The sequence below is a fragment of the Salvelinus fontinalis genome, unplaced genomic scaffold (assembly GCF_029448725.1).
Source record: "Salvelinus fontinalis isolate EN_2023a unplaced genomic scaffold, ASM2944872v1 scaffold_0687, whole genome shotgun sequence".
Classification (NCBI taxonomy): Eukaryota; Metazoa; Chordata; class Actinopteri; order Salmoniformes; family Salmonidae; genus Salvelinus; species Salvelinus fontinalis.
In genome coordinates, this window is record NW_026600896.1 from 8295 (window position 1) to 34557 (window position 26263).

Genomic DNA, 26263 nt, shown 5'->3' on the forward strand with positions numbered 1-26263 from the left:
TCTGTCTCTGTATTATCATCATGCCATTCCAGATTGTCAGTGATGTGTCACGTCTGGTGACGGGGCTTTAGAGTTGCTACGATCTTTAAATGGATAAAAAATGTACCTTTTATACATTCGGAAAGTATTCAGTATCCATGACTTTTTCCACATTTTGTTACGTTACAGCCTTATTAAAAAAAAATTCTCCCCTCAATCTACACACAATACCCCATAATAACAAAGTGAAAACAGGTTTTTAGACATTTCTGCAAATTTATAAAAAATAAAAACCTTTTTTAGATAAGTATTCAGACCCTTTGTTATGAGACTCGAAATTGAGCTCAAGTGCATCCTGTTTCCATTGATCATCCTTGAGATGTTTCTACAACTTGATTGGAGTCCACCTGTGGTAAATCAAATTGATTGGACATGATTTGGAAAGGCACACACCTGTCTATATAAGGCCCCACAGTTGACAGTGCACGTCAGAGCAAAAATCAAGCCCTGATTTCGAAGGAATTGTCCTTAGAGCTCCGAGACAGGATTGTGTCGAGGCACAGATCTGGGGAAGGGTACCAAAACATTTCTGCAGCATTGAAGGTCCACAAGAACACAGTGGCCTCCATCATTCTTAAATGGAAGAAGTTTGGAACCACCAAGACTCTTCCTAGAGCTGGTCGCCCGGCCAAACTGAGTAATCTGGGGAGAAGGACCTTGGTCAGGGAGGTGACCAAGAACCCGATGGTCACTCTGACAGAGCTCTAGAGTTCCTATGTGGAGATGGGAGAACCTCCCAGAAGGACAACCATCTCTGCCAGATGGAAGCCACTCCTCAGTAAAAGGCAGTATATGACAGCCCGCTTGGAGTTTGCCAGAAGGCACCTAAAGACTCTCAGACCATGAGAAACAAGATTCTCAGGCGTCACATCTGGAGGAAACCTGGCACCATCCCTACGGTGAAGCATGGTGGTGGCAGCATCATGCTGTGGGGATGTTTTTCAGCGGCAGGGACTGGGAGACTAGTCAGGATCGAGGGAAAGATGAACAGAGCAAAGTACAGAGAGAAACTGCTTCAGGACCTCAGACTGGGGCGAAGGTTCACCTTCCAACAGGACAACGACCCTAAGCGCACAGCCAAGACAACGCAGGAGTGGCTTCGGGACAAGTCTCTGAATGTCCTTTAGTGGTCTGGACTTGAACCCGATCAAACATCTCTGGAGAGACCTGAAAATAGCTGTGCAGTGACGCTTCCCATCCAACCTGACAGAGCTTGAGAGGATCTGCAGAGAAGAACGGAAGAAACTCCCCAAATACAGGTGTGCCAAGCTTGTAGTGTCATACCCAAGAAGACGAGGCTGTAATCACTGACGAAGATGATTCAACAAAGTACTGAGTAAAGGGTCTGAATACTTGAGTAAATGTGAAAATTTTTTAAATAAAAAAATGTAAAAATTCCTAAAAATCAGTTTTTTCTTTGTCAATATGGGGTATTGTGTGCAGATTGATTAGGGGGGAAAACGATTTAATCCATTTTAGAATAAGGCTGTAATTTAACAAAAATGTGAAACCAGACAAAGGGTCTGAATACTTTCCGAATGCACTGTGTGTATGTATGTGTTTAATATTGTAATGACCTGATTAGATCATAAAGGAACAATTGTCCAGACAGAGGCTTGAGTTTGCGAATTGACGGTTTATTAACCTAACTTTACACAGGCTACTGTTTGGCTGTAGCCCACGCCAAATAAATGACAGATAACCCACAAGCCAATCGTGACCTTCTCTTGTGAAAGCCAGACATGAGAGAGAGAATAAAGGTTAAACCTGGTCTTAACTTCCAATGCTCCACCCCCCTGCCCAACCCCCCTCCACGCCACTCCGCCAACCACCACGATGCCCGGCATCAGAACATTCCAGGCATTCCCATGATTGGCAGATAGCAGGTTGATTGACATGTCGGACCCCGCGAACACTGGGTACTGGTCAGTACAACACAACCACCTACTAGCCTAACACATAACACACAGCTGTCTGTGCGGGTCGCTACAATATATATATTGTAATGATATATATTATATTGTATTATATATATATTATATGTGTGTATATAAAACATTGTCATTACATACACGCACAGCTCATATTTTTTTGTAGTCTGCACATTTCAGATCGTTATCCATCTCAGTCACACCAAACGCAGTGCTCTGATGCCTGGCCGTCGCTATGGGAACGCACTGACTGGCAGAGCAAACTTTGGACGCCGTTGGCGACTCTGACTGCCCGGTTAGCTACTGTAGCTAGATACTTTTGCGAAAAACAATGAAATATCTAACATAGAGAAATACATTTAGTTTTCATGGACAAAATGACGTGGAGAAATATCGACCCTTTGTCACTTGACGAGACCATTGATGAGGGGAAGGAGGAGAAGGATGTGGAGAAGAGAAGTGCCTCGGTGTGGGAACATCAGGAGCTTGCCCAGGTATCAGGTAGCTAGCTGGCTAGAGAGGGGTTGGTTAGCCTTCATGTTCATAGCTCTTTATAGAGCAGGTAGCTAGCTGGCTAGAGAGGGGTTGGTTAGCCTTCATGTTCATAGCTCTTTATAGAGCAGGTAGCTAGCTGGCTAGAGAGGGGTTGGTTAGCCTTCATGTTCATAGCTCTTTATAGAGCAGGTAGCTAGCTGGCTAGAGAGGGGTTGGATAGCCTTCATGTTCATAGCTCATTCTAGAGCAGGTAGCTAGCTGGCTAGAGAGGGGTTGGATAGCCATCATGTTCATAGCTCATTCTAGAGCAGGTAGCTAGCTGGCTAGAGAGGGGTTGGATAGCCTTCATGTTCATAGCTCATTCTAGAGCAGGTAGCTAGCTGGCTAGAGAGGGGTTGGATAGCCTTCATGTTCATAGCTCATTCTAGAGCAGGTAGCTAGCTGGCTAGAGAGGTGTTGGATCGCCTTCATGTTCATAGCTCATTCTAGAGCAGGTAGCTAGCTGGCTAGAGAGGGGTTGGATAGCCTTCATGTTCATAGCTCTTTATAGAGCAGGTAGCTAACTGGCTAGAGAGGGGTTGGATAGCCTTCATGTTCATAGCTCATTCTAGAGCAGGTAGCTAGCTGGCTAGAGAGGGGTTGGTTAGCCTTCATGTTCATAGCTCATTCTAGAGCAGGTAGCTAGCTGGCTAGAGAGGGGTTGGATAGCCTTCATGTTCATAGCTCATTCTAGAGCAGGTAGCTAGCTGGCTAGAGAGGGGTTGGATAGCCTTCATGTCCATAGCTCTTTATAGAGCAGGTAGCTAGCTGGCTAGAGAGGGGTTGGATAGCCTTCATGTTCATAGCTCTTTATAGAGCAGGTAGCTAGCTGGCTAGAGAGGGGTTGGATAGCCTTCATGTCCATAGCTCTTTATAGAGCAGGTAGCTAGCTGGCTAGAGAGGGGTTGGATAGCCTTCATGTTCATAGCTCATTCTAGAGCAGGTAGCTAGCTGGCTAGAGAGGGGTTGGATAGCCTTCATGTTCATAGCTCATTCTAGAGCAGGTAGCTAGCTGGCTAGAGAGGGGTTGGATTGCCTTCATGTTCATAGCTCTAGAGCAGTTAGCTAGCTGGCTAGAGAGGGGTTGGTTAGCCTTCATGTTCATAGCTCATTCTAGAGCAGGTAGCTAGCTGGCTAGAGAGGGGTTGGATAGCCTTCATGTTCATAGCTCATTCTAGAGCAGGTAGCTAGCTGGCTAGAGAGGGGTTGGATAGCCTTCATGTCCATAGCTCTTTATAGAGCAGGTAGCTAGCTGGCTAGAGAGGGGTTGGATAGCCTTCATGTTCATAGCTCTTTATAGAGCAGGTAGCTAGCTGGCTAGAGAGGGGTTGGATAGCCTTCATGTTCATAGCTCTTTATAGAGCAGGTAGCTAGCTGGCTAGAGAGGGGTTGGATAGCCTTCATGTTCATAGCTCTTTATAGAGCAGGTAGCTAGCTGGCTAGAGAGGGGTTGGATAGCCTTCATGTTCATAGCTCATTCTAGAGCAGGTAGCTAGCTGGCTAGAGAGGGGTTGGATTGCCTTCATGTTCATAGCTCTAGAGCAGTTAGCTAGCTGGCTAGAGAGGGGTTGGATAGCCTTCATGTTCATAGCTCATTCTAGAGCAGGTAGCTAGCTGGCTAGAGAGGGGTTGGATAGTCTTCATGTTCATAACTCATTCTAGAGCAGGTAGCTAGCTGGCTAGAGAGGGGTTGGATAGCCTTCATGTTCATAGCTCATTCTAGAGCAGGTAGCTAGCTGGCTAGAGAGGGGTTGGATAGCCTTCATGTTCATAGCTCTTTATAGAGCAGGTAGCTAGCCGGCTAGAGAGGGGTTGGATAGCCTTCATGTTCATAGCTCATTCTAGAGCAGGTAGCTAGCTGGCTAGAGAGGGGTTGGTTAGCCTTCATGTTCATATCTCATTCTAGAGCAGGTAGCTAGCTGGCTAGAGAGGGGTTGGATAGCCTCCATGTTCATATCTCATTCTAGAGCAGGTAGCTAGCTGGCTAGAGAGGGGTTGGATAGCCTCCATGTTCATAGCTCATTCTAGAGCAGGTAGCTAGCTGGCTAGAGAGGGGTTGGATAGCCTTCATGTTCATAGCTCATTCTGGAGCAGGTAGCTAGCTGGTTAGAGAGGGGTTGGATAGCCTTCATGTTCATAGCTCATTCTAGAGCAGGTAGCTAGCTGGCTAGAGAGGGGTTGGATAGCCTTCATGTTCATAGCTCATTCTAGAGCAGGTAGCTAGCTGGCTAGAGAGGGGTTGGATAGCCTTCATGTTCATAGCTCATTCTAGAGCAGGTAGCTAGCTGGCTAGAGAGGGGTTGGATAGCCTTCATGTTCATAGCTCATTCTAGAGCAGGTAGCTAGCTGGCTAGAGAGGGGTTGGATAGCCTTCATGTTCATAGCTCTTTATAGATCAGGTAGCTAGCTGGCTAGAGAGGGGTTGGATAGCCTTCATGTTCATAGCTCATTCTAGAGCAGGTAGCTAGCTGGCTAGAGAGGGGTTGGATAGCCTTCATGTTCATAGCTCATTCTAGAGCAGGTAGCTAGCTGGCTAGAGAGGGGTTGGATAGCCTTCATGTTCATATCTCATTCTAGAGCAGGTAGCTAGCTGGCTAGAGAGGGGTTGGATAGCCTCCATGTTCATAGCTCATTCTAGAGCAGGTAGCTAGCTGGCTAGAGAGGGGTTGGATAGCCTTCATGTTCATAGCTCATTCTGGAGCAGGTAGCTAGCTGGCTAGAGAGGGGTTGGATAGCCTTCATGTTCATAGCTCATTCTAGAGCAGGTAGCTAGCTGGCTAGAGAGGGGTTGGATAGCCTTCATGTTCATAGCTCATTCTAGAGCAGGTAGCTAGCTGGCTAGAGAGGGGTTGGATAGCCTTCATGTTCATAGCTCATTCTAGAGCAGGTAGCTAGCTGGCTAGAGAGGGGTTGGATAGCCTTCATGTTCATAGCTCTTTATAGAGCAGGTAGCTAGCTGGCTAGAGAGGGGTTGGATAGCCTTCATGTTCATAGCTCATTCTAGAGCAGGTAGCTAGCTGGCTAGAGAGGGGTTGGATAGCCTTCATGTTCATAGCTCATTCTAGAGCAGGTAGCTAGCTGGCTAGAGAGGGGTTGGATAGCCTTCATGTCCATAGCTCTTTATAGAGCAGGTAGCTAGCTGGCTAGAGAGGGGTTGGATAGCCTTCATGTTCATAGCTCTTTATAGAGCAGGTAGCTAGCTGGCTAGAGAGGGGTTGGATAGCCTTCATGTTCATAGCTCTTTATAGAGCAGGTAGCTAGCTGGCTAGAGAGGGGTTGGATAGCCTTCATGTTCATAGCTCTTTATAGAGCAGGTAGCTAGCTGGCTAGAGAGGGGTTGGATAGCCTTCATGTTCATAGCTCATTCTAGAGCAGGTAGCTAGCTGGCTAGAGAGGGGTTGGATTGCCTTCATGTTCATAGCTCTAGAGCAGTTAGCTAGCTGGCTAGAGAGGGGTTGGATAGCCTTCATGTTCATAGCTCATTCTAGAGCAGGTAGCTAGCTGGCTAGAGAGGGGTTGGATAGCCTCCATGTTCATATCTCATTCTAGAGCAGGTAGCTAGCTGGCTAGAGAGGGGTTGGATAGCCTCCATGTTCATAGCTCATTCTAGAGCAGGTAGCTAGCTGGCTAGAGAGGGGTTGGATAGCCTTCATGTTCATAGCTCATTCTGGAGCAGGTAGCTAGCTGGCTAGAGAGGGGTTGGATAGCCTTCATGTTCATAGCTCATTCTAGAGCAGGTAGCTAGCTGGCTAGAGAGGGGTTGGATAGCCTTCATGTTCATAGCTCATTCTAGAGCAGGTAGCTAGCTGGCTAGAGAGGGGTTGGATAGCCTTCATGTTCATAGCTCATTCTAGAGCAGGTAGCTAGCTGGCTAGAGAGGGGTTGGATAGCCTTCATGTTCATAGCTCATTCTAGAGCAGGTAGCTAGCTGGCTAGAGAGGGGTTGGATAGCCTTCATGTTCATAGCTCATTCTAGAGCAGGTAGCTAGCTGGCTAGAGAGGGGTTGGATAGCCTTCATGTTCATAGCTCATTCTAGAGCAGGTAGCTAGCTGGCTAGAGAGGGGTTGGATAGCCTTCATGTTCATAGCTCTTTATAGATCAGGTAGCTAGCTGGCTAGAGAGGGGTTGGATAGCCTTCATGTTCATAGCTCATTCTAGAGCAGGTAGCTAGCTGGCTAGAGAGGGGTTGGATAGCCTTCATGTTCATAGCTCATTCTAGAGCAGGTAGCTAGCTGGCTAGAGAGGGGTTGGATAGCCTTCATGTTCATATCTCATTCTAGAGCAGGTAGCTAGCTGGCTAGAGAGGGGTTGGATAGCCTTCATGTTCATAGCTCATTCTATAGCAGGTAGCTAGCTGGCTAGAGAGGGGTTGGATAGCCTTCATGTTCATATCTCATTCTAGAGCAGGTAGCTAGCTGGCTAGAGAGGGGTTGGATAGCCTTCATGTTCATAGCTCATTCTAGAGCAGGTAGCTAGCTGGCTAGAGAGGGGTTGGATAGCCTTCATGTTCATAGCTCTTTATAGAGCAGGTAGCTAGCTGGCTAGAGAGGGGTTGGATAGCCTTCATGTTCATAGCTCTTTCTAGAGCAGGTAGCTAGCTGGCTAGAGAGGGGTTGAATAGCCTTCATGTTCATAGCCCTTTATAGAGCAGGTAGCTAGCTGGCTAGAGAGGGGTTGGATAGCCTTCATGTTCATAGCTCTAGAGCAGGTAGCTAGCTGGCTAGAGAGGGGTTGGATAGCCTTCATGTTCATAGCTCATTCTAGAGCAGGTAGCTAGCTGGCTAGAGAGGGGTTGGATAGCCTTCATGTTCATAGCTCTTTATAGAGCAGGTAGCTAGCTGGCTAGAGAGGGGTTGGATAGCCTTCATGTTCATAGCTCATTCTAGATCAGGTAGCTAGCTGGCTAGAGAGGGGTTGGATAGCCTTCATGTTCATAGCTCATTCTAGAGCAGGTAGCTAGCTGGCTAGAGAGGGGTTGGATAGCCTTCATGTTCATAGCTCATTCTAGAGCAGGTAGCTAGCTGGCTAGAGAGGGGTTGGATAGCCTTCATGTTCATAGCTCATTCTAGAGCAGGTAGCTAACTGGCTAGAGAGGGGTTGGATAGCCTTCATGTTCATAGCTATTTATAGAGCAGGTAGCTAGCTGGCTAGAGAGGGGTTGGATAGCCTTCATGTTCATAGCTCTTTATAGAACAGGTAGCTAGCTGGCTAGAGAGGGGTTGGATAGCCTTCATGTTCATAGCTCTTTATAGAACAGGTAGCTAGCTGGCTAGAGAGGGGTTGGATAGCCTTCATGTTCATAGCTCTTTATAGAACAGGTAGCTAGCTGGCTAGAGAGGGGTTGGATAGCCTTCATGTTCATAGCTCATTCTAGAGCAGGTAGCTAGCTGGCTAGAGAGGGGTTGGATAGCCTTCATGTTCATAGCTCTTTATAGAGCAGGTAGCTAGCTGGCTAGAGAGGGGTTGGTTAGCCTTCATGTTCATAGCTCATTCTAGAGCAGGTAGCTAGCTGGCTAGAGAGGGGTTGGATAGCCTTCATGTTCATAGCTCATTCTAGAGCAGGTAGCTAGCTGGCTAGAGAGGGGTTGGATAGCCTTCATGTCCATAGCTCTTTATAGAGCAGGTAGCTAGCTGGCTAGAGAGGGGTTGGATAGCCTTCATGTTCATAGCTCTTTATAGAGCAGGTAGCTAGCTGGCTAGAGAGGGGTTGGATAGCCTTCATGTTCATAGCTCATTCTAGAGCAGGTAGCTAGCTGGCTAGAGAGGGGTTGGATAGCCTTCATGTTCATAGCTCTTTATAGAGCAGGTAGCTAGCTGGCTAGAGAGGGGTTGGATAGCCTTCATGTTCATAGCTCATTCTAGAGCAGGTAGCTAACTGGCTAGAGAGGGGTTGGATAGCCTTCATGTTCATAGCTATTTATAGAGCAGGTAGCTAGCTGGCTAGAGAGGGGTTGGATAGCCTTCATGTTCATAGCTCTTTATAGAACAGGTAGCTAGCTGGCTAGAGAGGGGTTGGATAGCCTTCATGTTCATAGCTCTTTATAGAGCAGGTAGCTAGCTGGCTAGAGAGGGGTTGGTTAGCCTTCATGTTCATAGCTCATTCTAGAGCAGGTAGCTAGCTGGCTAGAGAGGGGTTGGATAGCCTTCATGTTCATAGCTCATTCTAGAGCAGGTAGCTAGCTGGCTAGAGAGGGGTTGGATAGCCTTCATGTCCATAGCTCTTTATAGAGCAGGTAGCTAGCTGGCTAGAGAGGGGTTGGATAGCCTTCATGTTCATAGCTCTTTATAGAGCAGGTAGCTAGCTGGCTAGAAAGGGGTTGGATAGCCTTCATGTTCATAGCTCTTTATAGAGCAGGTAGCTAGCTGGCTATAGAGGGGTTGGATAGCCTTCATGTTCATAGCTCATTCTAGAGCAGGTAGCTAGCTGGCTAGAGAGGGGTTGGATAGCCTTCATGTTCATAGCTCATTCTAGAGCAGGTAGCTAGCTGGCTAGAGAGGGGTTGGATAGCCTTCATGTTCATAGCTCTTTATAGAGCAGGTAGCTAGCTGGCTAGAGAGGGGTTGGATAGCCTTCATGTTCATAGCTCTTTATAGAGCAGGTAGCTAGCTGGCTAGAGAGGGGTTGGATAGCCTTCATGTTCATAGCCCTTTATAGAGCAGGTAGCTAGCTGGCTAGAGAGGGGTTGGATAGCCTTCATGTTCATAGCTCATTCTAGAGCAGGTAGCTAGCTGGCTAGAAAGGGGTTGGATAGCCTTCATGTTCATAGCTCATTCTAGAGCAGGTAGCTAGCTGGCTAGAGAGGGGTTGGATAGCCTTCATGTTCATAGCTCATTCTAGAGCAGGTAGCTAGCTGGCTAGAGAGGGGTTGGATAGCCTTCATGTTCATAGCTCTTTATAGATCAGGTAGCTAGCTGGCTAGAGAGGGGTTGGATAGCCTTCATGTTCATAGCTCATTCTAGAGCAGGTAGCTAGCTGGCTAGAGAGGGGTTGGATAGCCTTCATGTTCATAGCTCATTCTAGAGCAGGTAGCTAGCTGGCTAGAGAGGGGTTGGATAGCCTTCATGTTCATATCTCATTCTAGAGCAGGTAGCTAGCTGGCTAGAGAGGGGTTGGATAGCCTTCATGTTCATAGCTCATTCTATAGCAGGTAGCTAGCTGGCTAGAGAGGGGTTGGATAGCCTTCATGTTCATAGCTCATTCTAGAGCAGTTAGCTAGCTGGCTAGAGAGGGGTTGGATAGCCTTCATGTTCATATCTCATTCTAGAGCAGGTAGCTAGCTGGCTAGAGAGGGGTTGGATAGCCTTCATGTTCATAGCTCTTTATAGAACAGGTAGCTAGCTGGCTAGAGAGGGGTTGGATAGCCTTCATGTTCATAGCTCTTTATAGAACAGGTAGCTAGCTGGCTAGAGAGGGGTTGGATAGCCTTCATGTTCATAGCTCTTTATAGAACAGGTAGCTAGCTGGCTAGAGAGGGGTTGGATAGCCTTCATGTTCATAGCTATTTATAGAGCAGGTAGCTAGCTGGCTAGAGAGGGGTTGGATAGCCTTCATGTTCATAGCTCTTTATAGAACAGGTAGCTAGCTGGCTAGAGAGGGGTTGGATAGCCTTCATGTTCATAGCTCTTTATAGAACAGGTAGCTAGCTGGCTAGAGAGGGGTTGGATAGCCTTCATGTTCATAGCTCTTTATAGAACAGGTAGCTAGCTGGCTAGAGAGGGGTTGGATAGCCTTCATGTTCATAGCTCATTCTAGAGCAGGTAGCTAGCTGGCTAGAGAGGGGTTGGATAGCCTTCATGTTCATAGCTCTTTATAGAGCAGGTAGCTAGCTGGCTAGAGAGGGGTTGGTTAGCCTTCATGTTCATAGCTCATTCTAGAGCAGGTAGCTAGCTGGCTAGAGAGGGGTTGGATAGCCTTCATGTTCATAGCTCATTCTAGAGCAGGTAGCTAGCTGGCTAGAGAGGGGTTGGATAGCCTTCATGTCCATAGCTCTTTATAGAGCAGGTAGCTAGCTGGCTAGAGAGGGGTTGGATAGCCTTCATGTTCATAGCTCTTTATAGAGCAGGTAGCTAGCTGGCTAGAGAGGGGTTGGATAGCCTTCATGTTCATAGCTCATTCTAGAGCAGGTAGCTAGCTGGCTAGAGAGGGGTTGGATAGCCTTCATGTTCATAGCTCTTTATAGAGCAGGTAGCTAGCTGGCTAGAGAGGGGTTGGATAGCCTTCATGTTCATAGCTCATTCTAGAGCAGGTAGCTAACTGGCTAGAGAGGGGTTGGATAGCCTTCATGTTCATAGCTATTTATAGAGCAGGTAGCTAGCTGGCTAGAGAGGGGTTGGATAGCCTTCATGTTCATAGCTCTTTATAGAACAGGTAGCTAGCTGGCTAGAGAGGGGTTGGATAGCCTTCATGTTCATAGCTCTTTATAGAGCAGGTAGCTAGCTGGCTAGAGAGGGGTTGGATAGCCTTCATGTTCATAGCTCTTTATAGAGCAGGTAGCTAGCTGGCTATAGAGGGGTTGGATAGCCTTCATGTTCATAGCTCATTCTAGAGCAGGTAGCTAGCTGGCTAGAGAGGGGTTGGATAGCCTTCATGTCCATAGCTCTTTATAGAGCAGGTAGCTAGCTGGCTAGAGAGGGGTTGGATAGCCTTCATGTTCATAGCTCTTTATAGAGCAGGTAGCTAGCTGGCTAGAGAGGGGTTGGATAGCCTTCATGTTCATAGCTCTTTATAGAGCAGGTAGCTAGCTGGCTAGAGAGGGGTTGGATAGCCTTCATGTTCATAGCTCTTTATAGAGCAGGTAGCTAGCTGGCTAGAGAGGGGTTGGATAGCCTTCATGTTCATAGCCCTTTATAGAGCAGGTAGCTAGCTGGCTAGAGAGGGGTTGGATAGCCTTCATGTTCATAGCTCATTCTAGAGCAGGTAGCTAGCTGGCTAGAGAGGGGTTGGATTGCCTTCATGTTCATAGCTCTAGAGCAGTTAGCTAGCTGGCTAGAGAGGGGTTGGATAGCCTTCATGTTCATAGCTCATTCTAGAGCAGGTAGCTAGCTGGCTAGAGAGGGGTTGGATAGCCTTCATGTTCATAGCTCTTTATAAAGCAGGTAGCTAGCTGGCTAGAGAGGGGTTGGATAGCCTTCATGTTCATAGCTCTTTATAGAGCAGGTAGCTAGCTGGCTAGAGAGGGGTTGGATAGCCTTCATGTTCATAACTCATTCTAGAGCAGGTAGCTAGCTGGCTAGAGAGGGAATGAGTTGGATAGCCTTCATGTTCATAGCTCATTCTAGAGCAGGTAGCTAGCTGGCTAGAGAGGGGTTGGATAGCCTTCATGTTCATAACTCATTCTAGAGCAGGTAGCTAGCTGGCTAGAGAGGGGTTGGATAGCCTTCATGTTCATAGCTCTTTATAAAGCAGGTAGCTAGCTGGCTAGAGAGGGAATGAGTTGGATAGCCTTCATGTTCATAGCTCTTTATAGAGCAGGTAGCTAGCTGGCTAGAGAGGGGTTGGATAGCCTTCATGTTCATAGCTCTTTATAGAGCAGGTAGCTAGCCGGCTAGAGAGGGGTTGGATAGCCTTCATGTTCATATCTCATTCTAGAGCAGGTAGCTAGCTGGCTAGAGAGGGGTTGGATAGCCTCCATGTTCATAGCTCATTCTAGAGCAGGTAGCTAGCTGGCTAGAGAGGGGTTGGATAGCCTCCATGTTCATAGCTCATTCTAGAGCAGGTAGCTAGCTGGCTAGAGAGGGGTTGGATAGCCTTCATGTTCATAGCTCATTCTGGAGCAGGTAGCTAGCTGGCTAGAGAGGGGTTGGATAGCCTTCATGTTCATAGCTCATTCTAGAGCAGGTAGCTAGCTGGCTAGAGAGGGGTTGGATAGCCTTCATGTTCATAGCTCATTCTAGAGCAGGTAGCTAGCTGGCTAGAGAGGGGTTGGATAGCCTCCATGTTCATAGCTCATTCTAGAGCAGGTAGCTAGCTGGCTAGAGAGGGGTTGGATAGCCTCCATGTTCATAGCTCATTCTAGAGCAGGTAGCTAGCTGACTAGAGAGGGGTTGGATAGCCTTCATGTTCATAGCTCATTCTAGAGCAGGTAGCTAGCTGGCTAGAGAGGGGTTGGATAGCCTTCATGTTCATAGCTCTTTATAGAGCAGGTAGCTAGCTGGCTAGAGAGGGGTTGGATAGCCTTCATGTTCATAGCTCATTCTAGAGCAGGTAGCTAGCTGGCTAGAGAGGGGTTGGATAGCCTTCATGTTCATAGCTCATTCTAGAGCAGGTAGCTAGCTGGCTAGAGGGGGGTTGGATAGCCTTCATGTTCATAGCTCTTTATAGAGCAGGTAGCTAGCTGGCTAGAGAGGGGTTGGATAGCCTTCATGTTCATAGCTCATTCTAGAGCAGGTAGCTAGCTGGCTAGAGAGGGGTTGGATAGCCTTCATGTTCATATCTCATTCTAGAGCAGGTAGCTAGCTGGCTAGAGAGGGGTTGGATAGCCTTCATGTTCATAGCTCATTCTAGAGCAGGTAGCTAGCTGGCTAGAGAGGGGTTGGATAGCCTTCATGTTCATAGCTCATTCTAGAGCAGGTAGCTAGCTGGCTAGAGAGGGGTTGGATAGCCTTCATGTTCATAGCTCATTCTAGAGCAGGTAGCTAGCTGGCTAGAGAGGGGTTGGATAGCCTTCATGTCCATAGCTCATTCTAGAGCAGGTAGCTAGCTGGCTAGAGAGGGGTTGAATAGCCTTCATGTCCATAGCTCATTCTAGAGCAGGTAGCTAGCTGGCTAGAGAGGGGTTGGATAGCCTTCATGTTCATAGCTATTTATAGAGCAGGTAGCTAGCTGGCTAGAGAGGGGTTGGATAGCCTTCATGTTCATAGCTCATTCTAGAGCAGGTAGCTAACTGGCTAGAGAGGGGTTGGATAGCCTTCATGTTCATAGCTCATTCTAGAGCAGGTAGCTAGCTGGCTAGAGAGGGGTTGGATAGCCTTCATGTTCATAGCTCATTATAGAGCAGGTAGCTAGCTGGCTAGAGAGGGGTTGAATAGCCTTCATGTCCATAGCTCATTCTAGAGCAGGTAGCTAGCTGGCTAGAGAGGGGTTGGATAGCCTTCATGTTCATAGCTCATTCTAGAGCAGGTAGCTAGCTGGCTAGAGAGGGGTTGGATAGCCTTCATGTCCATAGCTCTTTATAGAGCAGGTAGCTAGCTGGCTAGAGAGGGGTTGGATAGCCTTCATGTTCATAGCTCATTCTAGAGCAGGTAGCTAGCTGGCTAGAGAGGGGTTGGATAGCCTTCATGTTCATAGCTCATTCTAGAGCAGGTAGCTAGCTGGCTAGAGAGGGGTTGAATAGCCTTCATGTCCATAGCTCATTCTAGAGCAGGTAGCTAGCTGGCTAGAGAGGGGTTGGATAGCCTTCATGTTCATAGCTCATTCTAGAGCAGGTAGCTAGCTGGCTAGAGAGGGGTTGGATAGCCTTCATGTTCATAGCTATTTATAGAGCAGGTAGCTAGCTGGCTAGAGAGGGGTTGGATAGCCTTCATGTTCATAGCTCATTCTAGAGCAGGTAGCTAGCTGGCTAGAGAGGGGTTGGATAGCCTTCATGTTCATAGCTCATTCTAGAGCAGGTAGCTAGCTGGCTAGAGAGGGGTTGGATAGCCTCCATGTTCATAGCTATTTATAGAGCAGGTAGCTAGCTGGCTAGAGAGGGGTTGGATAGCCTTCATGTTCATAGCTCTTTATAGAACAGGTAGCTAGCTGGCTAGAGAGGGGTTGGATAGACTTCATGTTCATAGCTCATTCTAGAGCAGGTAGCTAACTGGCTAGAGAGGGATGGATAGCCTTCGTGTTCATAGCTCATTCTAGAGCAGGTAGCTAGCTGGCTAGAGAGGGGTTGGATAGACTTCATGTTCATAGCTCATTCTAGAGCAGGTAGCTAGCTGGCTAGAGAGGGGTTGGATAGCCTTCATGTTGATAGCTCTAGAGCAGGTAGCTAGCTGGCTAGAGAGGGGTTGGTTAGCCTTCATGTTCATAGCTCTAGAGCAGGTAGCTAGCTGGCTAGAGAGGGGTTGGTTAGCCTTCATGTTCATAGCTCTAGAGCAGGTAGCTAGCTGGCTAGAGAGGGGTTGGATAGCCTTCATGTTCATAGCTATTTATAGAGCAGGTAGCTAGCTGGCTAGAGAGGGGTTGGATAGCCTTCATGTTCATAGCTCTTTATAGAGCAGGTAGCTAGCTGGCTAGAGAGGGAATGGATAGCCTTCATGTTCATAGCTCTAGAGCAGGTAGCTAGCTGGCTAGAGAGGGGTTGGTTAGCCTTCATGTTCATAGCTCTAGAGCAGGTAGCTAGCTGGCTAGAGAGGGGTTGGATAGCCTTCATGTTCATAGCTCTTTATAGAGCAGGTAGCTAGCTGGCTAGAGAGGGGTTGGATAGCCTTCATGTTCATAGCTCTTTATAGAGCAGCTAACGTTAGCAAGTCAAGCTAACAGCTAGCCACATAGCTATACATAATTAATTGCGTTGCACCTGTGTCATAACACTGACAATAACATGAATGAATGATGGCAACTGTCAACTTAGCCTACTACACAACAAGCTTTTAAATGAAAACCGTTTCCTTAAACATGGAAACACTTGAGGTCCCAGTCTGTTTGTGTTGTCATGCCCAACTCCTTACCACTCATGACAAACATGCTTGTCTTGACAACGAGTTGGCAAGAGCACAAACCGATCTGGAACCAGGCTAGGAAACACTGCATGAAAAGCCCTCCTGCTATACATCTGGCTGGTGGCCAAACATATAAATGATGACCCAAGACCTCTCAACAGATGGGTCATTAATTGAGGTGCCATTTTGGAACAGAAAGAACAGACCTGTCGTATTAAATGATGGACATTCACATTGTCATTACTGCAATGCTTTAGTCGTGTTTAAAACATATATAAGTGACTTTGTTGAGCTTTTCACAATACGATTTTAGATCGTTTCATATGATTTGGACATGATGCGTGAAAAATGCTAATATCAGTCCCATGACTTGAATGGGATTTGTGGCAGAAATGCTAAAACGTTAGCATGTTGAAACAGTGCTAGGGAAACAACTGGGCCCAAATACTACTACTATGTGTGATGAAGATGTGAAACGGGGCTTGATTCAGACCACCATCATGGTGTAATGATGATGTGAAATGGGGCTTGATTCCCCCATGCCTCTTCAGACTCCCATCATGGTGTGATGAAGATGTGAAACGGGGCTTGATTCAGACCACCATCATGGTGTAATGAAGATGTGAAACGGGGCTTGATTCAGACCACCATCATGGTGTAATGATGATGTGAAATGGGGCTTGATTCCCCCATGCCTCTTCAGACCCCCATCATGGTGTAATGAAGATGTGAAATGGGGCTTGATTTCCCCATGCCTCTTCAGACCCCCATCATGGTGTAATGAAGATGTGAAATGGGGCTTGATTTCCCCATGCCTCTTCAGACCCCCATCATGGTGTAATGAAGATGTGAAACGGGGCTTGATTCCCCCATGCCTCTTCAGATCCCCATCATGGTGTAATGAAGATGTGAAATGGGGCTTGATTTCCCCATGCCTCTTCAGACCCCCATCATGGTGTGATGAAGATGTGAAACGGGGCTTGATTCCCCCATGCCTCTTCAGACCCCCATCATGGTGTGATGAAGATGTGAAATGGGGCTTGATTCCCCCATGCCTCTTCAGACCCCCATCATGGTGTGATGAAGATGTGAAATGGGGCTTGATTCTCCGTGCCTCTTCAGACCCCCATCATGGTGAAATGAAGATGTGAAATGGGGCTTGATTCTCCGTGCCTCTTCAGACCCTCATCATGGTGAAATGAAGATGTGAAACGGGGCTTGATCCCCCGTGCCTCTGCAGATTCCCATCAAGGTGCTGAGGGGTCACACAGACGCTGTCACCAGCTGTCACTTCTGCTTTGACGACACCAAAGTCCTGACCAGCTCCCACGACAAGACGGCCATTCTGTGGGTAGGTCCACCAAACACTAGGCCGCTTCCCAAATGGAATACTTCCCTATATAGTGCACTACTTATGACCACTATTCCCTATGTAGTGCACTACTTATGACCACTAGTCCCTATATAGTGCACTACTTATGAACACTATTCCCTATATAGTGCACTACTTATGACCACTAGTCCCTATATAGTGCACTACTTATGAACACTATTCCCTATATAGTGCACTACTTATGACCACTATTCCCTATATAGTGCACTACTTATGACCACTATTCCCTATATAGTGCACTACTTATGACCACTATTCCCTATATAGTGCACTACTTATGAACACTATTCCCTATATAGTGCACTACTTAAAACCACTATTCCTTATATAGTGCACTACCTATGAACACTATTCCCTATATAGTGCACTACTTAAAACCACTATTCCCTATATAGTGCACTACTTAAAACCACTATTCCCTATATAGTGCACTACCTATGAACACTATTCCCTATATAGTGCACTACTTAAAACCACTATTCCCTATATAGTTCACTACTTAAAACCACTATTCCCTATATAGTTCACTACTTATAACCACTATTCCCTATATAGTTCACTACCTATAACCACTATTCCCTAAATAGTACACTACCTATGACCACTATTCCCTATATAGTGCACTACTTATGACCAAGAACCTATAGGTGTTAACCTGAACTATATGATATGTTTGTGACCTAAATAGCACCCTAATTCCCTAAATAGTGCACTACTTCGGACCAAGGCCTATAGGGCTCTGGTCAAGAGTAGTGCACTCTGTAGGGAATAGGGTGCCATTAGTGCCACACTATGTATGTCTCCTTCTGAAGGACACAGAGAGTGGTGCCCTCTGTAGGGAATAGGGTGCCATTAACACTATGTATGTCTCCTTCTGAAGGACACAGAGAGTGGTGCCCTCTGTAGGGAATAGGGTGCCATTAACACTATGTATGTCTGCTTCTGAAGGACACAGACAGTGGTGCCCTCTGTAGGGAATAGGGTGCCATTAACACTATGTATGTCTCCTTCTGAAGGACACAGAGACTGGTGCCCTCTGTAGGGAATAGGGTGCCATTAACACTATGTATGTCTCCTTCTGAAGGACACAGAGACTGGTGCCCTCTGTAGGGAATAGGGTGCCATTAACACTATGTATGTCTCCTTCTGAAGGACACAGAGACTGGCGCCGCCCTGCTGGTGTTTGAGAGAGGACATCTGTCCGGCATCTCTGAGTGTGCTGTGATTCCTGACAAGAAAAGGTGAGTTGGCAGTGTGTACCGATCGCCTACCCCTTCTCCAGGAGTGTGCACTCGTACACTCCAACATATTCCCAACACCAGAGGGGGAGTGTACAAGTGCACACTTTGGGAGAAGAGTAGCTCATCAGAATGTAGCCTTGCTGTTATCATAATTGACCACAGAAGCCCCTTGTCTGTTAGTTGTGACTAGTGATTTAAACATGAGTTATAACTCTTCATTTAATTGTTTTGTTTCCTCAAATATCACATCCCACATATCTGGGTCGCCAGGGACCTCACCATACCATAATATCACCATACTGAGGGACCTCACCATACCATATTATCACCATACTGAGAGACCTCACCATACCATATTATCACCATACTGAGGGACCTCACCATACCATAATATCACCATACTGAGAGACCTCACCATACCATAATATCACCATACTGAGGGACCTCACCATACCATAATATCACCATACTGAGAGACCTCACCATACCATATTATCACCATACTGAGGGACCTCACCATACCATAATATCACCATACTGAGGGACCTCACCATACCATATTATCACCATACCATATTATCACCATACTGAGAGACCTCACCATACCATATTATCACCATACCATAATATCACCATACCATATTATCACCATACCATATTATCACCATACTGAGAGACCTCGCCATACCATATTATCACCATACCATATTATCACCATACCATATTATCACCATACCATATTACCACCATACTGAGGGACCTCACCATACCATATTATCACCATACCATATTATCACCATACTGAGGGACCTCACCATACCATATTATCACCATACTGAGGGACCTCACCATACCATATTATCACCATACTGAGGGACCTCACCATACCATAATATCACCATATTGAGAGACCTCACCATACCATATTATCACCATACCATATTATCACCATACCATATTATCACCATACCATATTATCACCATACCATATTATCACCATACTGAGGGACCTCACCATACCATAATATCACCATACTGAGGGACCTCACCATACCATAATATCACCATACTGAGGGACCTCACCATACCATAATATCACCATACTGAGGGACCTCACCATACCATATTATCACCATACTGAGGGACCTCACCATACCATATTATCACCATACTGAGGGACCTCACCATACCATAATATCACCATACTGAGGGACCTCACCATACCATAATATCACCATACCATATTATCACCATACGGAGGGACCTCACCATACCATATTATCACCATACCATATTATCACCATACTGAGAGACCTCACCATACCATATTATCACCATACTGAGAGACCTCACCATACCATGTTATCACCATACCATATTATCACCATACTGAGAGACCTCACCATACCATATTATCACCATACTATATTATCACCATACTGAGAGACCTCACCATATTATCACCATACTGAGGGACCTCACCATACCATAATATCACCATACCATATTATCACCATACGGAGGGACCTCACCATACCATATTATCACCATACCATATTATCACCATACTGAGAGACCTCACCATATTATCACCATACTGAGGGACCTCACCATACCATATTATCACCATACCATATTACCACCATACTGAGGGACCTCACCATACCATATTATCACCATACCATATTATCACCATACTGAGGGATCTCACCATACCATATTATCACCATACTGCGGGACCTCACCATACCATAATATCACCATATCATATTACCACCATACTGAGAGACCTCACCATACCATATTATCACCATACCATATTATCACCATACTGAGGGACCTCACCATACCATAATATCACCATACCATATTATCACCATACCATATTATCACCATACCATATTACCACCATACCATATTATCACCATACTGAGAGACCTCACCATACCATATTATCACCATACTGAGAGACCTCACCATACCATATTATCACCATACTGAGAGACCTCACCATACCATAATATCACCATACTGAGAGACCTCACCATACCATATTATCACCATACTGAGGGACCTCACCATACCATATTATCACCATACCATATTATCACCATACCATATTATCACCATACCATATTATCACCATACCATATTATCACCATACCATATTACCACCATACCATATTATCACCATACTGAGAGACCTCACCATACCATAATATCACCATACTGAGAGACCTCACCATACCATATTATCACCATACTGAGGGACCTCACCATACCATATTATCACCATACCATAATATCACCATACCATATTATCACCATACTGAGAGACCTCACCATACCATATTATCACCATACCATATTATCACCATACCATATTATCACCATACCATATTATCACCATACCATATTATCACCATACCATATTATCACCATACTGAGAGACCTCACCATACCATAATATCACCATACCATATTATCACCATACCATATTATCACCATACCATATTATCACCATACCATATTATTACCATACCATATTATCACCATACTGAGAGACCTCACCATACCATATTATCACCATACCATATTATTACCATACCATGTTATCACTATACTGAGAGACCTCACCATACCATATTATCACCATACTGAGAGACCTCACCATACCATATTATCACCATACCATATTATCACCATACCATATTATCACCATACCATATTATCACCATACTGAGAGACCTCACCAAACCATAATATCACCATACCATATTACCACCATACTGAGAGACCTCACCATACCATATTATCACCATAACATATTATCACCATACTGAGAGACCTCACCATACCATATTATCACCATACCATATTATCACCATACCATATTACCACCATATTGAGGGACCTCACCATACCATATTATCACCATACTGAGAGACCTCACCATACCATATTATCACCGTACCATATTATCACCATACCATATTACCACCATACTGAGGGACCTCACCATACCATATTATCACCATACTGAGGGACCTCACCATACCATAATATCACCATACTGAGAGACCTCACCATACCATATTACCACCATACTGAGAGACCTCACCATACCATATTATCACCATACTGAGGGACCTCACCATACCATATTATCACCATACCATAATATCACCATACTGAGGGACCTCACCATACCATATTATCACCATACCATATTACCACCATACTGAGGGACCTCACCATACCATATTATCACCATACCATATTACCACCATACTGAGGGACCTCACCATACCATATTATCACCATACCATATTATCACCATACTGAGGGACCTCACCATACCATATTATCACCATACTGAGGGACCTCACCATACCATAATATCACCATATCATATTACCACCATACTGAGACCTCACCATACCATATTATCACCATACTGAGGGACCTCACCATACCATATTATCACCATACCATATTATCACCATACCATATTACCACCATACCATATTATCACCATACTGAGGGACCTCACCATACCATATTATCACCATACCATATTATCACCATACTGAGAGACCTCACCATACCATAATATCACCATACTGAGAGACCTCACCATACCATATTACCACCATACTGAGAGACCTCACCATACCATATTATCACCATACTGAGAGACCTCACCATACCATATTATCACCATACTGAGGGACCTCACCATACCATATTATCACCATACTGAGGGACCTCACCATACCATATTACCACCATACCATATTATCACCATACTGAGAGACCTCACCATACCATATTATCACCATACTGAGGGACCTCACCATACCATATTATCACCATACCATAATATCACCATACCATATTATCACCATACTGAGAGACCTCACCATACCATATTATCACCATACCATATTATTACCATACCATGTTATCACCATACTGAGAGACCTCACCATACCATATTATCACCATACTGAGAGACCTCACCATACCATAATATCACCATACCATATTACCACCATACTGAGAGACCTCACCATACCATATTATCACCATACCATATTATCACCATACTGAGAGACTTCACCATACCATATTATCACCATAGCATATTATCACCATACTGAGAGACCTCACCATACCATATTATCACCATACCATATTATCACCATACTGAGGGACCTCACCATACCATAATATCACCATACTGAGAGACCTCACCATACCATATTACCACCATACTGAGAGACCTCACCATACCATAATATCACCATACTGAGAGACCTCACCATACCATATTACCACCATACTGAGGGACCTCACCATACCATATTATCACCATACCATATTATTACCATACCATATTATCACCATACTGAGAGACCTCACCATACCATATTATCACCATAACATATTATCACCATACTGAGAGACCTCACCATACCATATTATCACCATACCATATTATCACCATACCATATTACCACCATATTGAGGGACCTCACCATACCATATTATCACCATACTGAGAGACCTCACCATACCATATTATCACCGTACCATATTATCACCATACCATATTACCACCATACTGAGGGACCTCACCATACCATATTATCACCATACTGAGGGACCTCACCATACCATAATATCACCATACTGAGAGACCTCACCATACCATATTACCACCATACTGAGAGACCTCACCATACCATATTATCACCATACTGAGGGACCTCACCATACCATATTATCACCATACCATAATATCACCATACTGAGGGACCTCACCATACCATATTATCACCATACCATATTACCACCATACTGAGGGACCTCACCATACCATATTATCACCATACCATATTACCACCATACTGAGGGACCTCACCATACCATATTATCACCATACCATATTATCACCATACTGAGGGACCTCACCATACCATATTATCACCATACTGAGGGACCTCACCATACCATATTATCACCATACTGAGGGACCTCACCATACCATATTATCACCATACCATATTATCACCATACCATATTACCACCATACCATATTATCACCATACTGAGGGACCTCACCATACCATATTATCACCATACCATATTATCACCATACTGAGAGACCTCACCATACCATAATATCACCATACTGAGAGACCTCACCATACCATATTACCACCATACTGAGAGACCTCACCATACCATATTATCACCATACTGAGAGACCTCACCATACCATATTATCACCATACTGAGGGACCTCACCATACCATATTATCACCATACTGAGGGACCTCACCATACCATATTACCACCATACCATATTATCACCATACTGAGAGACCTCACCATACCATATTATCACCATACTGAGGGACCTCACCATACCATATTATCACCATACCATAATATCACCATACCATATTATCACCATACTGAGAGACCTCACCATACCATATTATCACCATACCATATTATTACCATACCATGTTATCACCATACTGAGAGACCTCACCATACCATATTATCACCATACTGAGAGACCTCACCATACCATAATATCACCATACCATATTACCACCATACTGAGAGACCTCACCATACCATATTATCACCATACCATATTATCACCATACTGAGAGACCTCACCATACCATATTATCACCATAGCATATTATCACCATACTGAGAGACCTCACCATACCATATTATCACCATACCATATTATCACCATACTGAGGGACCTCACCATACCATAATATCACCATACTGAGAGACCTCACCATACCATATTACCACCATACTGAGAGACCTCACCATACCATAATATCACCATACTGAGAGACCTCACCATACCATATTACCACCATACTGAGGGACCTCACCATACCATATTATCACCATACCATATTATTACCATACCATATTATCACCATACTGAGGGACCTCACCATACCATATTATCACCATACCATATTATCACCATACCATATTATCACCATACTGAGGGACCTCACCATACCATAATATCACCATACTGAGAGACCTCACCATACCATATTACCACCATACTGAGAGACCTCACCATACCATAATATCACCATACTGAGAGACCTCACCATACCATATTACCACCATACTGAGGGACCTCACCATACCATATTATCACCATACCATATTATTACCATACCATATTATCACCATACTGAGGGACCTCACCATACCATATTATCACCATACCATATTATTACCATACCATATTATCACCATACTGAGAGACCTCACCATACCATATTATCACCGTACCATATTATCACCATACCATATTATCACCATACTAAGAGACCTCACCATACCATATTATCACCATACTGAGAGACCTCACCATACCATATTATCACCATACTGAGAGACCTCACCATACCATATTATCACCATACTGAGGGACCTCACCATACCATATTATCACCATACTGAGAGACCTCACCATACCATATTATCACCATACTGAGAGACCTCACCATACCATATTATCACCATACCATATTATCACCATACTGAGAGACCTCACCATACCATATTATCACCATACCATATTATCACCATACTGAGAGACCTCACCATACCATATTATCACCATACCATATTATCACCATACTGAGGGACCTCACCATACCATATTATCACCATACCATATTATCACCGTACCACCGTACTAGATTTTCCCCATCACTAGATGGTATGATTTTCCCCCATCACTAGATGGTATGATTTCCCCCATCACTAGATGGTATGATTTCCCCCATCACTAGATGGTATGATTTCCCCCCCATCACTAGATGGTATGATTTCCCCCCCATCACTAGATGGTATGATTTCCCCCCATCACTAGATGGTATGATTTCCCCCCATCACTAGATGGTATGATTTCCCCCCATCACTAGATGGTATGATTTCCCCCCATCACTAGATGGTATGATTTCCCCCATCACTAGATGGTATGATTTCCCCCATCACTAGATGGTATGATTTCCCCCATCACTAGATGGTATGATTTCCCCCATCACTAGATGGTATGATTTCCCCCCATCACTAGATGGTATGATTTCCCCCCATCACTAGATGGTATGATTTCCCCCCCATCACTAGATGGTATGATTTCCCCCATCACTAGATGGTATGATTTACCCCCATCACTAGATGGTATGATTTCCCCCCATCACTAGATGGTATGATTTCCCCCATCACTAGATGGTATGATTTCCCCCCCATCACTAGATGGTATGATTTCCCCCCATCACTAGATGGTATGATTTCCCCCATCACTAGATGGTATGATTTCCCCCATCACTAGATGGTATGATTTCCCCCCATCACTAGATGGTATGATTTCCCCCATCACTAGATGGTATGATTTCCCCCATCACTAGATGGTATGATTTCCCCCATCACTAGATGGTATGATTTCCCCCCATCACTAGATGGTATGATTTCCCCCCATCACTAGATGGTATGATTTCCCCCATCACTAGATGGTATGATTTCCCCCATCACTAGATGGTATGATTTCCCCCATCACTATATAGGGAACAGGGTGCCATTTTGTAGAGGAGAAGTCCCACAGGGCTGCAGGGAGGGAGGTGCTGTTGCCAGGTAACCCTGGTAACCCTGGCAGAGGAGAAGTCCCACAGGGCTGCAGGGAGGGAGGTGCTGTTGCCAGGTAACCCTGGCAGAGGAGAAGTCCCACAGGGCTGCAGGGAGGGAGGTGCTGTTGCCAGGTAACCCTGGTAACCCTGGCAGAGGAGAAGTCCCACAGGGCTGCAGGGAGGGAGGTGCTGTTGCCAGGTAACCCTGGCAGAGGAGAAGTCCCACAGGGCTGCAGGGAGGGAGGTGCTGTTGCCAGGTTACCCTGGCAGAGGAGAAGTCCCAGAGGGCTGCAGGGAGGGAGGTGGTGTTGCCAGGTAACCCTGGTAACCCTGGCAGAGGAGAAGTCCCACAGGGCTGCAGGGAGGGAGGTGCTGTTGCCAGGTTACCCTGGCAGAGGAGAAGTCCCAGAGGGCTGCAGGGAGGGAGGTGCTGTTGCCAGGTAACCCTGGTAACCCTGGCAGAGGAGGAGTCCCACAGGGCTATAGGGAGGAAGGTGATGTTGCCAGGTAACCCTGGTAACCCTGGCAGAGGAGATGTCCCACAGGGCTGCAGGGAGGGAGGTGCTGTTGCCAGGTAACCCTGGTAACCCTGGCAGAGGAGGAGTCCCACAGGGCTATAGGGAGGGAGGTGATGTTGTGTAGGTAACCCTGGTAACCCTGGCAGAGGAGATGTCCCACAGGGCTGCAGGGAGGGAGGTGCTGTTGCCAGGTAACCCTGGTAACCCTGGCAGAGGAGATGTCCCACAGGGCTATAGGGAGGGAGGTGATCACACATAGGGAGTCTA

At 45.7% G+C, this 26263-nt stretch overlaps 1 protein-coding gene across 3 annotated transcripts in view; it reads left to right on the forward strand.

The window, feature by feature from the left end:
- Positions 1 to 2131: 2131 nt before the first annotated feature.
- Positions 2132 to 26263, forward strand: part of LOC129847052 (WD repeat-containing protein 88-like) — a 51058-nt gene continuing 26926 nt past the window's right edge. Inside the window, exons 1-3 of one of the 3 annotated variants that reach the window (XM_055914828.1) lie at positions 2132 to 2464; positions 16391 to 16501; positions 17696 to 17784. In XM_055914828.1, coding sequence (XP_055770803.1) covers positions 2339 to 2464; positions 16391 to 16501; positions 17696 to 17784 — 326 coding nt within the window. In that variant the 5' untranslated portion in view covers positions 2132 to 2338. Of the gene's footprint in view, positions 2472 to 16390; positions 16502 to 17695; positions 17785 to 26263 lie in introns of all 3 variants that reach the window. The other 2 variants (XM_055914827.1, XM_055914826.1) reach the window with 2 other exon arrangements.